The sequence below is a fragment of the Oncorhynchus mykiss genome, chromosome 9 (assembly GCF_057628025.1).
Source record: "Oncorhynchus mykiss isolate SJ-2025 chromosome 9, ASM5762802v1, whole genome shotgun sequence".
Classification (NCBI taxonomy): domain Eukaryota; kingdom Metazoa; phylum Chordata; class Actinopteri; order Salmoniformes; family Salmonidae; genus Oncorhynchus; species Oncorhynchus mykiss.
The window spans coordinates 60,471,303-60,487,141 of record NC_143030.1 but is presented as its reverse complement, the minus strand read 5'-3'; the positions used below and the strand labels follow the sequence as shown (position 1 = coordinate 60,487,141).

At 41.0% G+C, this 15,839-nt stretch overlaps 1 protein-coding gene across 1 annotated transcript in view; it reads right to left on the bottom strand.

The window, feature by feature from the left end:
- Positions 1-453: 453 nt before the first annotated feature.
- LOC110532409 (V-set and transmembrane domain-containing protein 2-like protein) overlaps positions 454-15,839 on the bottom strand; it is a 35,329-nt gene continuing 19,943 nt past the window's right edge. Inside the window, exons 2-4 of the mRNA XM_021616291.3 lie at positions 10,760-10,926; positions 9,159-9,203; positions 454-2,235 (exon numbers count right to left, since the gene is read on the bottom strand). Of these exons, the coding sequence (XP_021471966.1) occupies positions 1,840-2,235; positions 9,159-9,203; positions 10,760-10,926 (608 nt within the window). The 3' untranslated portion in view covers positions 454-1,839. The remainder of the gene's footprint in view (positions 2,236-9,158; positions 9,204-10,759; positions 10,927-15,839) is intronic.

Here is a 15,839-nt window from a genome sequence, read left to right as displayed (position 1 = left end):
AGCCCATAAAAACACAGCCAGGGATAGGATAATGCGATATCCCCCACAACCAGGCTTTTTATTCTGTTAATCATGAAATCATCTGACACAAGCATGGCTTGACTGATTAGGCAGGCACTGCTTGGCACACCAATGGATAAATAATACAGTTCTGAGAAAATTACATACTGTAAGACCGAATGTGTTGATTGCTGCTCAGGATACATGGGCGTGAGGAAGGAGACTGGCGAGAGAATGTGTGACTGCCTTATGAGGTAACTGTGATGGAGTATTCTGAATTTGAATAATTGTCTTTACAATGGCAGCATATAAATGATAGGAAGGTCAGACGTCAACTTTTCAGGAATGTAACACAAACATTTTTGATCTATCAACGTCTCAAGGGCTTACATATTACAGGTACTGAATTATTAAATATATTCTGAAGGCAGATCACATTCAAGTCGCAATAGATAGGTTCATGTACACTTTATTTAATTTGATAAAGGCATAAATTTAGTGCGAGACCAACATCCTAGAAGACATTCTAAAATGTACAACATTTTTACAATGATTTCTTACAAAACATCAAAGCAAAGGTTAGAGCAAGAAACAATTCCATTATCCATCAGGTCCTTCTCACAGCCACATTATCTGTTGGGAAAGCACAAAACACAATGAACAGGTTTTACTTTATAAACATTGGTTTCAGCTCCAACCAGAGCTGGATGGAAATCTGGACTTATCTGAACTCTGGATTTACCATGGAGAAACAGCGAATGAACTGCTCAGAAAACAAACCCAAATGAATAAAGCAACAAGTAACCCTTCCAGCTTATACATCCTCTTAGGTGATTGAAAAAGTTTGTAAGAAAACATGTTAAACATGCACTTTTTATCATTATATACAGTAACATGTACAGTGTAGACAATCTAGAGCAGGGATGGGCAACTGGCAGATCAAACCCAAAACAATTTATTGAAATAAATAAATAGGAACTCATTCGGGGGAATTGACTGTTGAGAGTTAGGTTGTGCATCAGCCGTTTCTATCTTATGTCAGTCACTGAAACTCACTCAATTAGCTACACATTTTTAGATTAGTAAATGAGTCTAGCCAGCAATCTAAACATAGTAATCATGGCCCCCCATCAATTCTTTTTTTTGTCACTCTCACTCAGATATATTAACATGGCATAAGTCAGAACACAATGTGTAGAATTGCAGGAAATTAGCTTAAACACGGCTAATATGTCTCCACCCCATGGCTAAATGAGTAAAATTGCATAAAATGTGTTAAAATGGCAACATCTTTTCTACACCCCATGGCTAAATGTGTAGAATTGCAGGAAAGTAACTCTAAAACAAACCAAAAATTCTCTCCATTGTTAAAAGTGGGGGATGCTAAAATGTTTTGCTCGCAGGGTGGGGGGCCCCCCAACAAAATGAAGCTTAGGGTGAAAAACACTAGGGCCGGCTCTGACTGTATGTGTGGGTATGGATGTGGGTGCGCACACTGTGGTCACTCAGGATGAGTTCAGATTTTTGGTGGCCCCCATCCCCATCAAAGTTGCCCACTCCTGATCTAGAGGGTTGTGGTAAAGAGAAGGGGTGGGAGAGTTTGGCCTGGGAGAGGACTTGGGATGTTTTTGATGGGACAGTGTGAGGGCAGAGGTCAGAGATATAGGACTGAGGTGGCACTGAGATATAGTCCCTTTGGTGTCAGGAGCAGTGGTAGGGGTGGGTGAGCAATCAGCTGGGATGAATCAGAGGTCTGGGTACATTGTGTTGCGGCCCTCTGGGACTGGAACTACCCACCCGGGGTGTGGGGCTGAGGCCAGACCAAACAGGCAGAGGAGGCTATGGGTGAGCTGTGAGGTGTAGAGGACAGCTGTCAGTACAGTCAGTAGCGCTGCCAGTCTCTGCAGACCTCTTCCTCAGCTCCTTGCCAGTGCCTGTTGGTTTGTGGTGGCTGTGGTGGGCTGCTGGCGAGTGCTTGCCATGCTCCGGCTGGTGCCTGCTGCTCGCCAGTCCCTTGGTGTCCTGGGGTTGGAAGTTTTCTCCATGGTGGCGCAGCTTCGGGTTCTGGTTTCTCTCTGACTCCACCTGCAGGTAGGCCCTCACCTTGTGGTGGCGGGCGTTGCTGTCGGTGTCGCTGAAGTCGATCACGCGGCACTCGTATGTGCCCTCGTCAGACGGCTTCACGCTGGACAGACAAAGCTTGTGGGAGATGTTGCTCCCGGCAACCTTCACCACCTGCAAAACAGACCAACAAAATGATATTTCATTGGTTGACATCCAAGAGTTAAATTATACATTTTGGTCCATGACTGTATACCCTATCTATTACAAACAAAAACTAGAAATCCTCACATCATGATAACTCAACCCTAATTTGTCCTCCAGCTGAATTTCTCATTCAGATCTGAAAATACTGTCTGTATCTGTTGTTATTCAATTTGCTCCAAAAAACAATAAACTTCCTTGTGCATCTCCACCATCACCCCCTTCTCTGTCCCTGCATCCTCTGTGTGTGTGTGGATGAGCCAGGCTGACTGGTCCGGATGAGGCTGGCAGACAGCTCTGTAATGAAATGCTGGCTGCGTTACCACAGATGCACCACAGTGCAACACTTACAGAGCAGCTGCCCCTGCCTCCCCAAGCCCTGTACTGCTGGCAGCCCCACCGAGCCCAGTAGTGTCCAGCCACCCGGCCCCTGCGCTCAATAAAGCTGTCTGGCAACCAAACAGATTGAGTGGGCATGTGAGGAGGCATGTACACACACACACACACACTCAGAACAATGTCCTATTATAGGCGCCAGTCCCTTTGTTTCCATGTTGCAGACAGCTGTTCCATTTGCTCCCTTGAACAAATGAGGAGATGCTGTGCCCTGCATGCTGTACATACATAACATGCCTTTACTGGGTAAGGATGTAATAGTTCAGGGGCTTATAAAAGGCTGCGAAAAATATATTTTATGGTGTCAGATCTTAGATAACACAAAGTGATCACATGCTGTGGGAATGTCATTGGTTGTGACGCACCAGGATATAAATCCAGTTGTCTTTATTAGCTCCCTCCCATTCAGGTAGTGTACCCAAGGCTGATGATTTGTCTGTGGCTGTCTATCTCTATTATCAGTCCAGAGTCCTCTAGGCTTACAGGGAAAATCACACAATCACATTCAACCTTAAGACCAATAAAACAGACCAAAATACTATTTTAGGACTATAGTTTGTACAGTGCCTTACAAAAGTATTCACCCCCCTTGGCATTTTTCCTATTTTGCTGCATTAAAACCTGTAATTTAAATGTATTTTTATTTGGATTTCATGTAATGGACAGACACAAAATAGTCCAAATTGGTCAAATGAAATTTAAAACATAACTTGTTTCAAAAGTTCTACAAAATAATTATAAAAAAAACCTTTGCTATGAAACCCATAAATACGTTCTGGTGCAACCAATTACCTTCAGAAGTCACATAATTAGTTAAATAAAGTCCTGTATGCAATCTAAGTGTCACATGATCTCAGTATACAGTGCCTTGCGAAAGTATTCGGCCCCCTTGAACTTTGCGACCTTTTGCCACATTTCAGGCTTCAAACATAAAGATATAAAACTGTATTTTTTTGTGAAGAATCAACAACAAGTGGGACACAATCATGAATAGTACGACATTTATTGGATATTTCAAACTTTTTTAACAAATCAAAAACTGAAAAATTGGCCGTGCAAAATCATTCAGCCCCCTTAAGTTAATACTTTGTAGCGCCACCTTTTGCTGCGATTACAGCTGTAAGTCGCTTGGGGTATGTCTCTATCAGTTTTGCACATCGAGAGACTGAAATTTTTTCCCATTCCTCCTTGCAAAACAGCTCGAGCTCAGTGAGGTTGGATGGAGAGCATTTGTGAACAGCAGTTTTCAGTTCTTTCCACAGATTCTCGATTGGATTCAGGTCTGGACTTTGACTTGGCCATTCTAACACCTGGATATGTTTATTTTTGAACCATTCCATTGTAGATTTTGCTTTATGTTTTGGATCATTGTCTTGTTGGAAGACAAATCTTCGTCCCAGTCTCAGGTCTTTTGCAGACTCCATCAGGTTTTCTTCCAGAATGGTCCTGTCTTTGGCTCCATCCATCTTCCCATCAATTTTAACCATCTTCCCTGTCCCTGCTGAAGAAATGCAGGCCCAAACCATGATGCTGCCACCACCATGTTTGACAGTGTGGATGGTGTGTTCAGGGTGATGAGCTGTGTTGCTTTTACGCCAAACATAACGTTTTGCATTGTTGCCAAAAAGTTCAATGTTGGTTTCATCTGACCAGAGCACCTTCTTCCACGTGTTTGGTGTGTCTCCCAGGTGGCTTGTGGCAAACTTTAAACGACACTTTTTATGGATATCTTTAAGAAATGGCTTTCTTCTTGCCACTCTTCCATAAAGGCCAGATTTGTGCAATATACGACTGATTGTTGTCCTATGGACAGAGTCTCCCACCTCAGCTGTAGATCTCTGCAGTTCATCCAGAGTGATCATGGGCCTCTTGGCTGCATCTCTGATCAGTCTTCTCCTTGTATGAGCTGAAAGTTTAGAGGGACGGCCAGGTCTTGGTAGATTTGCAGTGGTCTGATACTCCTTCCATTTCAATATTATCGCTTGCACAGTGCTCCTTGGGATGTTTAAAGCTTGGGAAATCTTTTTGTATCCAAATCCGGCTTTAAACTTCTTCACAACAGTATCTCGGACCTGCCTGGTGTGTTTCTTGTTCTTCATGATGCTCTCTGCGCTTTTAACGGACCTCTGAGACTATCACAGTGCAGGTGCATTTATACGGAGACTTGATTACACATAGGTGGATTGTATTTATTATCATTAGTCATTTAGGTCAACATTGGATCATTCAGAGATCCTCACTGAACTTCTGGAGAGAGTTTGCTGCACTGAGAGTAAAGGGGCTGAATAATTTTGCACGCCCAATTTTTCAGTTTTTGATTTGTTAAAAAAGTTTGAAATAACCAATAAATGTCGTTCCACTTCATGATTGTGTCCCACTTGTTGATTCTTCACAAAAAAATACAGTTTTATATCTTTATGTTTGAAGCCTGAAATGTGTCAAAAGGTCGCAAAGTTCAAGGGGGCCGAATACTTTCGCAAGGCACTGTATATACATCTGTTCCGAAAGGCCCCAGAATCTGCAACACCACTAAGCAAGGGTCACCATGAATGCCAAGGAGCTATCCAAACAGGTCAGGGACAAAGTTCTGGAGAAGTACAGATCAGGGTTGGGTTATAAAAAAATATCCAAAACTTTGAACATCCCACGGAGCACCAAAAAATCCATTATTAAAAAATTGAAAGAATATGGCACCACAACAAACCTGCCAAGAGAGGGCCGCCCACCAAAACTCATGGACCAGGCAAGGAGGGCATTAATCAGAGGCAACAGAGACCAAAGATTACCCCGAAGGAGCTGCAAAGATCCACAGCGGAGATCTGTCTATGGGACCACTTTAAGATGCACCAGTGGCCAGAAAAAAGCCATTGCTTAAAGAAAAACATAAGCAAACACGTTTGGTGTTCGCCAAAAGGCATGTGGGATACTCCCCAAACATATGGAAGAAGGTACTCTGGTCAGATTAGACAAACATTTTGCTTTTTGGCCATCAAGAAAAACGCTATGTCTGGCGCAAACCTAACACCTCTCATCACCCCGAGAACATCATTATGGTGGTGGCAGCATCATGCTGTGGGGATGTTTTTCATCTGCAGGGACTGGGAAACTGGTCAGAATTGAAGGAATGATGGATGGCGCTAAATACATGGAAATTCTTGAGGGAAACCTGTTTCAGTCTTCCAGAGATTTGAGACTGGGACAGAGATTCACCTTCCAGCAGGACAATGACCCTAAGCATACTGCTAAAGCAACACTCAAGTGGTTTAAATGTCTTGGAATGGCCTAGTCAAAGCCCAGACCTCGATCCAATTGAGAATCTGTGGTATGACTTAAAGATTTCTGTACACCAGCGGAACCATCCAACTTGAAGGAGCTAGAGCAGTTTTGCCTTGAAGAATGGGCAAAAATCCCAGTGGCTAGATGTGCCAAGCTTATAGAGACACACAGCTGCAAGTCTCTTGGGGTAATTGCTGCAAAAGGTGTCTCTACAAAGTATTGACTTTTTGGGGGTGAATAGATATGCACGCTCAAGTTTTCAGTTTTTTTGTCTTATTTCTTGTTTGTTTCAATAAAAAAATATTTAGCATCTTCAAAGTGGTAGGCATGTTGTGTAAATCAATTTATACAACACCCCCCCCAAAAAAATATTTTAATTCCAAGTTGTAAGGCAACAAAATAGGAAAAATGCATTTTAATTCCTAGTTGTAAGGCAACAAAATATGAAAAATGCCAAGGGGGTGAATACATTCGCAAACCACTGTAGGCCTGCATGGTTTAGTATAATCTCATAGCATCAATAGAACATGAAAATACTTAAACTTTTAAGGCCATATACAAGGTGCCGAAAAGCTTATTGGTGTTTTCAGTCTGGTTGATGCCATTAGCTATACTTGTGGGGAAACATGAAAGGCTGGTATGCATCCATGTCTGCTGGAACCGATGACTCTGGGCTGGAACTCACGACACCGTTTTACCAGCTGAGCGATGGCCCAGTGGCATCCTCTTCCACACCACAGCTGGTGGTTTCATTATAGTTAGTCAGCAGCAGCTAGCCAGCCAATAGGGAATTGAACCAGGGAGGAAACATCAGATCAGAGATAGGCTTAATCTTTTCCTGGAGACAATGGAGTAGAGGGAGAACCTGGTTTATACTCCTCCACACACAGCAAGATGAATAGCTGCTGTTCGAGCACAGAACTAGCTGATAACAAATCATTACCCTCAGTCAGCCTGGTGGCAACAAGGAACTACGCCACGCCAGATGAGCTATCAAAAGATCCGTTGACTCTCTAATCATTCTTCAGCAGGGAGCACGCAGTCTCTCTTTTTTTAAATTAAGACAGCAGATCGCACTTGTAAAGACAGCACTTGTAAAGTTTGGCCCATTCATGCTTTACTGAGAGAAGAAAATAAGACCTTACTGCACTGTAGCCTCTGTTTCCTATAGATCTGAAACACACAACTGTAGCAGAAGCAAGTGTACTGACAATCAGCTTCCAAGAAATTGCAATATTTATTGATTACTTTTAAAAATGTTGTTTGATATTTTATTTAGGGATTAGATCAGCTTTAATATTGCAGATAGATTGTGGCTTCCATCAATGTAATTGTCTGCATATTTTCCAATCCCCCATATATATATTTTGTAAATACATATATACAGTTGAAGTCGGAAGTTTACATATTCGTTTTTCAACCACTCCACAAATTTCTTGTTAACAAACTATACTTTTGGCAAGACAGTTAGGACATCTTCTTTGAGCATGACAAGTTATTTTTCCTACAGACAGATTATTTCACTTATAATTCACTGTATCACATTTCCAGTGGGTCAGAAGTTTACATACACTAAGTTGACTGTGCCTTTAAACAGCTTGAAAAATTCCAGAAAATTATGTCATGGCTTTAGAAGCCTCTGATTGGCTAATTTACATCATTTGAGTCAATTGGAGGTGTACCTATGGATGTATTTCAAGGCCTACCTTCAAACTCAGTGCCTCTTTCCTTGACATCATGGAAAAATCAAAACAAATCAGCGAAGACCTCAGAAGAAAATGGTATACCTCCACAAGTCTGGTTCATCTTGCGAGCAATTTCCAAATGCCTGAAGGTATTACGTTCATCTGTACAAACAATAGTACGCAAGTATAAACACCATGGGACCACTCAGCCATCATACTGTCTCCTAGAGATGAATGTACTTTGGTGCGAAAAGTGCAAATCAATCCCAGAACAACAGCAAAGGACCTTGTGAAGATGCTGGAGGAAACAGGTACAAAAGCATCTATATCCACAGTAAAACGAGTCCTATATCGACATAACCTGAAAGGCCGCTCAGCAAGGAAGAAGCCACTGCTCCAAAACCTCCATAAAAAAGCCAGACTACAGTTTGCAACTGCACATGGGGACAAAGATCGTAGTTCTTGGAGAAATGTCCTCTGGTCTGATGAAACAAACATAGAACTGTTTGGCCATAATGACCATCGTTATGCTTGGAGGAAAAGTGGGAAAACTTGCAATCGTGAAGCACGGGGGTGGCAGCATCATGTTGTGGGGGTGCTTTGCTGCAGGAGGGACTGGTGCACTTCACAAAAGAGATGGCATCATGAGCATGGAAAAGGATGTCGATATATTGAAGCAACCTCTCAAGACATCAGTCAGGAAGTTAAACCTTGGTCGCAAATGGGTCTTCCAAATAGACAATGACCCCAAGCATACTTCCAAAGTTGTGGCAAAATGGCTTAAGGACAACAAAGTCAAGGTATTGGAGTGGCCATCACAAAGCCCATACCTCAATCCTATAGAAACATTTGTGGGCAGAACTGAAAAAGTGTGTGCGAGCAAGGAGGCCTACAAACCTGACTCAGTTACACCAGCTCCTTCTAGGAGGAATGGGCCCAAATTCATCCAACTTATTGTGGGAAGCTTGTGGAAGGCTATCCGACATTTTTGACCAAGTTAAACCATTTAAAAGCAATGCAACCAAATACTAATTGAGTATGTAAACTTCTGACCCACTGGGAATGTGATGAAATAAATTAAATCTGAAATAAATCATTCTCTCTACAATTATTCTGACATTTCACATTCTTAAAATAAAGTGGTAATCGTAACTGACCTAAGACAGGGAATTTCTACTAGGATTAAATGTCAGGAATTGTGAAAAACTGAGTTAAATGTATTTGGCTAAGGTGTATGTAAACCTCCGACTTTAACTGTATATAATAAAAAAAAAATATATATATGTAAATACACACACACACACACACACACACACACACACACACACACACACACACACACACACACACACACACACACACACACACACACACACACACATACATATATTTGTTTTCCCCCTAACCCTACCATTTATTGTATAATTTTGGTAATGAGGCCTCTATTGGACACTAAATGACCAACAAGACAAACAAATGTGTAAAAGAGACACCAGAGAGGTAGGAGATATAACATATAATGCAGTAAAGACTCACACTTATTTTGGTAGCATCCTTTGACATCTCATCCTGGGGTACAACCTGTAGGAAAATATTTCAAAGAATGAGAAACATTAGACATACTTTTATAACATTTTCTTCATTGCGTAAAAATGCCTTACATCAATGAGTCCACTTCCAGGCCATTTGATCAGAGCAGAACAATGGGCCTAATAATGCCCACTTTACAGGTAATTGCATCAAAAAGGTACAGCTGGACTCAAAATGACATAAACCCAGTGTTCCTCTGTGCATAGTCTGCATACTGTATGCGGAGAATCACCACTCTATTCAGAGCAATAGATCTAGAAGTGAGACCTGTGTTTCCCCCCAAGGTACTCATCTCCACATTCGTAGCATAACTCACATTTATAATATGAATTCAAAACCAAAAAAAGTATGCAATACATTTCAACCTGAGAGGAACCAATATATTATCCTGTAGACATGGTTCATCCAGGAAAAGAGTGTAGGCCTGACTACATTACAACACAGACTGTACAGTATTCTAGGCCAGTAGCACCACCTGGCCCACGCTCCAGCAAGGGAGGCATGGTGTAACAGCCAGTCCTCCAGGGGCACGTCATGAATAATGAATCTGAGTGAGGTGAGAGGAAGTTTCTTTACATTTCTCCCTTTTCCAATTAAAAAGTGTCGAAAGACAGCAGGAGGCCTGGAAAACGTCACGTCCTTATGGAAAACCTGCTCTGCTTTGCCCAGCTCAGGTAGTCCTCCTGATGAAATACTTCCTCAGCCTCCTCTTCTGTTCTTGTGCCTCCGGGGCACCTGGGGAACCTGCTGCTATTTCTGCCTACTGCAGTGATTCATGTGTGGTTTGTTACGTGCTGCTCACCTCACTCAGTTTAGCTCTGTGTCCTTTATTAGTTGGTCCTGATTCTGGCCTATAGCTGTGCACGATGGCAAACTAAAGATTGAGACTGAGTAAAGGAGTTTGTGTGCATATCCTACACTACTTACTGCTATTTGCTATTTACATTGTGATTTGCAATGAAGGAGAATAGGAAGACTGTTCCACAACTATCCATGCTCTGCCGCATCCCCGTGATCACTGATCACAGAACACCTCCTCAGCAACATTCTCTAAGCAGTGACAGAGAGCGAGCAGTCTCTTAATGTGTTGAAAATCCCAAATTGTTTGCATTGTCAACTTCCACACAGCTCCGACACACACACTTACCCCTCCAGACATGCCACCAGGAGTCATTTCAGAGTCCCCAAATCCAGAACAAAATCAAGAAAGCGTACAGTATTATATAGAGACATTATTGCATGGAACTCCATTCCATCTCATTTTGCTAAAAAAAACTGCAAATCTGTTTATAAAAAAAAAAAAAAAGCAATACCTCACAACGCCTCTCCCCTATTTGATCTAGATAGTTTGTGTGTATGTATTGATATGTAGGCTACGTGTGCCTTTAAAAAAAGTTTATGTATTTCCGTCCTTGAGCTGTTCTTGTCTATTAATGTTCTATATTATGTCTTGTTTCATGTTTTATGTGGACCCCAGGAAGAGTAGCTGCTGCTTTTGCAACAGCTAATGGGGTTCCTAATAAAATACCAAATACCAGTCTAGCTACCTGATTGGTGGTCCAGGGCTGTTTCTCTGTCCAGTCTCTGTGGTTTCTGATGTACCACCACTGGATCTCCAGGGAGTAGGAGGGGCCTGCCCCCCGGAAGGAGCACGCCATCTCCACGTCCTGACCACTCTGTGCTGTGATGTCATGGGGAACCTCTGTGAACACAGCTGTATGGAGAAAAAGCAGTTGGCTATGAAAAAGATGACCCAGTTCTCTCTGAAGACAATATCGCTGTTTTGCTCATTGATTTACAGTGATAATACACTGTGATTGTAAAAGTCTCAAATAGAATGTTGAGTAAACCCTAGTAATAGTGTGCATAAAGAAATTGTATTTCCGTGCTATAGGCCTTCTGCAAATACAACACTCTTTAAGGAACACAATCCATAAAGACTTGTGTTTCTAAGCAACTATGAGGAATTTAAATCATAAATTCTCATTTACTAGATAAAACATTTATATTTTGATGAATCTCATTGTGCTCACCTGGCTTGCTATTTAGTTAGTGTAATTATTCAATGTTTGTAATAAAAAGTGTTGGTATTAATATTACCACTCTGCATGTAATCTAAAGAAGGCATTACTGTCAAAACAGCTCCCTTGTTGCTGTTAAAGAAGCAATACTATTGTTTTGTTTTTTTCAGTTAAGATATAGCTTTGAACTATAACAGACAGCTTTGGTATATTTTCAAAAGTAGTTCTGATAAGCAATGTCATAACTGATTAGTTCAGCCTTGCTGAAGGGCTGGCAAACTAAAGAGGACTTGGGTGTATCTCTCTCCAGCATAAAACCACACTCAATCTGTGATGGAGTGCTTACTAAACAAACGCTCAGATAGTTGTGAATGTGTTCACAAACACAAAGTGTAAATATGCAGTGCAATAATAATACAGTTTACATAGCCTGTCATAATAATATAATGTAATAATACAGTTGCAAGCAGCAATGGACGGGGTTCACAGGATAACAGAAAGAACACAAGATCAGTTGGATAACAAAGCAAGCACTCTATCATGTATGAACTATCTTAATTTATGTGCAATCAGTGAAAGCTTTACAATGTTTATCTCAATACCACAAGCATGACACAAGTGAAGTTTAGTCTAGTGCTCTAGGTTGATTTGAATGCAGCAGGTAAATCATTCTTAAAGTCATCACTTAATGTATTGAGTTTATATACTGAACAAAAATATAAACGCAACATGTAAAGTGTTGGTCCCATGTTCCATGAGCTGAAATAAAAGATCCCAGAAATGTTCCATATGCACAAAAATATTCTTTAAAATTTTGTGCACAAATTTGGTTACATCCCTGTTAGTGAGCATTTCTCCAACGCCAAGATAATCCAAAGTCACAAAAAACTCAGATGGGTGTGGCATATCAAGAAGCTGATTAAACAGCGTGATAATTACACAGGTGCACCTTATGCTGAACGCCACTCTAAAATGTGTATTTTTGTCAAACAACACAATGCCGCAGATGTCTCAAGTTGAGGGAGTGTGCAATTTGCATGCTTACTGTAGGAATGTCCACCAGAGCTGTTGCCAGAGAATTGAATGTTAATTTCTCTACCAATGTCGTTTTAGAGAATTTGGCACTATATCCAACCGGCCTCACAACCGCAGACCATATGTATGGCTTCGTGTTGGCGAGGGGTTTGCTGATGTCAACGTTGTGAACAGAGTGTCCCATGGTGGGATTATGGTATGGGCAGCCATTAGCTACGGACAACAAATACAATTGCGCAATTTTATCGATGGCAAATTAAATGCACAAAAATACTATGATGAGATCCTGAGACCCATTGTGAGCCCATTGTTTTTAAAGGTATCTGTGACCAACAGATGCATATCTGTATTTCCAGTCATGTGGAATCCATAGATTCGGGCCTAATGATTTTATTTCAGTTGACTGATTTCCTCATATGAACTGTAACTCAGTGAAATCTTTGAAATTGTTGCATGTTGCGTTAAATTTTTGTTCAGTATATATCAATTCTGGGTTCAATTTGATTAATGGATTAGTGTTATTTTCCTGATATTTCACATTCTAATGTACTTGTCCTCTTGCTCAGTTGTGCACCGGGGCTTCCCACTCCTCTTTCTATTCTGGTTAGCCAGTTTGCGCTGTTCTGTGAAGGGAATGGTACACAGCGTTGAACGAGATCTTCAATTTCTTGGGAATTTCTCGTATGGAATAGCCTTCATTTCTCAGAACAAGAATAGACTGATGAGTTTCAAAAGAAAGTTTTTTGTTTCTGGCCATTTTGAGCCTGTAATCGAACCCACAAATGCTGATGCTCCAGATACTCAACTAGTCTAAAGAAGGCCCGTTGTATTGCTTCTTTAATCAAGACAACAGTTTTCAGCTCTGCTAACATTGCAAAAGGGTTTTCTGATGATCAATTAGACTTTTAAAATGATAAACTTGATGGTTGCTGATAATGGGCCTCTGTACGCCTATGTAGATATTCCATGAAAAATCTGCCGTTTCCAGTTACAATAGTCATTTACAACATTAACAATGTCTACACTGTATTTCTGATCAATTTGATGTTATTTTAAATGGACAGAAAATGTGCTTTTGTTTCAAAAACAAGGACATTTCTAAGTGACCCCAAACTTTTGAACAGTAGTGTACATAGTCAAAAAAGTTAATTGTTAATAGTTTCCTTATTTTTTAAGATATGCCAAACTTAACATGGTTCATCATGGCAATGTATATGATGACCCCCAAACGTTTTAAGTTCATAGTTCATTGTGGAGTGGATGTACAAAAGATGTAAATAGACAGGTAAAATCAGATTTCCTGATTCGTCAATAACTCAGCCATCTCTTAAAACTAGAACCCTTAGATACATTTTTGGACTTAATGAACTATATATAACCATTGATTCTTATAACTTGCCACATGAGCTTAGTTCAACTGTCGTACCCCATCAGAACCAAAAATATAAGTTTGTTTAACTCCAATGTTAGTAAAATAAGTAAATGTAAACAAACACTGTATAGCCTCAACAGATGGTTAAAACTATAATCATGGAGGGTCATCATCGCATCATCTCTGTCTATGAATTTGAGAGTGGTTACATTTCCCCAGGCCCATCCCACAGCTTTTTTAAAACCAAAATAAAGGTGGGGTGACCCTTTGTTATTGTTTCAATTAAGAATTATGGCTTTAACCAATCCCTTAGCGTTTCTCAAACTAAGTTAACAGATGTATTTGGACATAGGTTTCATTAGAATATGTTTTTCAAAGGTTTTCAAAAATGTCCTAGGAGGGAAATAATGACAGACCTTATGGGCAAATTTGTTCATCATGCACACAAAGTTTCAAGTCTTTAGGTCAAACAGGGCGACATACTGTATCTGTGAGACTGCTCATAACAGTGCCCCTTATAGGTCAATTGGTGCCATTATTTTTGACCAAGTTACTCATGGCCTCTAGCTCTTACTCTTTTCTGTGTGCCAAATTAGAAAACAAGTTACCAGTCTATGCTTGAGTCATTTGACCATGTTAAGAAAAAAAGTGAATAAGAATTCAGACAATAACAGTGTGTTCACAGCTTTGCTGTGAACCTCTAAATATATGCCATTTAGCACACACTTTTATCCAAAACGACCTACAGTCATGCGTGCATACATTTTACACATTCGTGGCCCCGGGGATATAAGCCTGCATTAAATGTTTACTCTTGCCCACGTGGATATCAGCTAACCTACTGAATGTCAAAAGAGCGTAGCACATTCTGAAGTAAGAACATCTTCTGTTTCCCACTGTAATTCACATGGAAGTGGAGCTAGATATGGGCCTCCTTCCAGACATCTGCCTGGGTGGGAGGAGAGCGGGGAAGCTGCCTGGGCTGAGCTGGCTCCTCTCCATGTATAACACGGGCTAAAATCCCTCACATGGGTAAACTAGCTTTAGCAGAATGAAGACATCAGTTTTTCTGATCGCAGCACATCTGCCTATTAACTGGGCCCAAATCCTCTTAAACACTCTCTTAAACACATTTTTAATTTGTAGCTAATCCCCTTCATGGTGACGGGGGCTCAGAGGAAGCAACCACACAACCCCACTGGTGTACTGCTGCTCACACTGTTTGAAATCTGTCTAACACTGGTGAAAGTGTCTTTCCTCGGCAGACAACGGAGTCAGCACGGCAAACCATTGTGTTCTAGAAGTAACCTCCAAAAAGTCACAAAAAACTCAGATGGGTAGCACAATATCAAACTCTAGCAATGCCTCAAATAGTACACTTTCCACAGGGAAGTGCTGGAACATAATTGGTGCTTCTTAGAAAACACTACCCTCAAAAATCACATCAACCTTGAGTATTCATGAGAGACAGAACTGAGAGAATGAGAGACAGAACTGCATTCAATGTGAGACACAGAGAGCAGGAGCTGGCCATGGTGCTGAAAGTCCGGTGCTCCTGCTAGCTTATCGTTAGCTCCCAGGTGGTAGGCCTATTCAATCTCCACTAGGATACCGGAGGACATTGCATAGAGGCAATAAAGAAATTCCATTTCTTCTTCAAATTTCTATCTAACATTCTTTGTCTCCCACTCCGGAAAGCTACAAGCCCTCAGTCATATCTCACTTGTAAATTGATCAAACCCCTTTGTATTTTTCATTTGCCAGACACAAAACACACTTTGCATTGATTCAGCATTACATGGTGGGAAGTGGAGGAGCAGCAGCCTAAGGGCTCTATTCAATCAGATTCGCTTTAGCCAACATCTGCATAGCGGTTGTTTTGTCGGTGGAACTGAGTCCACAAGCGGCTACTGGTATTATACCTAAAGCGGAAATTGCCATTAAGAGAAATCCCATGCATTAAGAGTCACATTAAGAGAAATTCCATGTAGCCTTGCTTACAAGTTTGAACACTGGAATGTGAGATGTAATCTACACTTCAATTAGGCTGATAGAAATCCTCATTATTTAGTTTGATGATTTTCAATTTGAGCGTCATTATTTCTATATAGCCTACACTTTGTCATTGTGAACTTGTAACAGGAGTGTGACAGGTGTGGCTTTGTGACAATGATCAAGAGCAGCTGTTCACCGATTTGA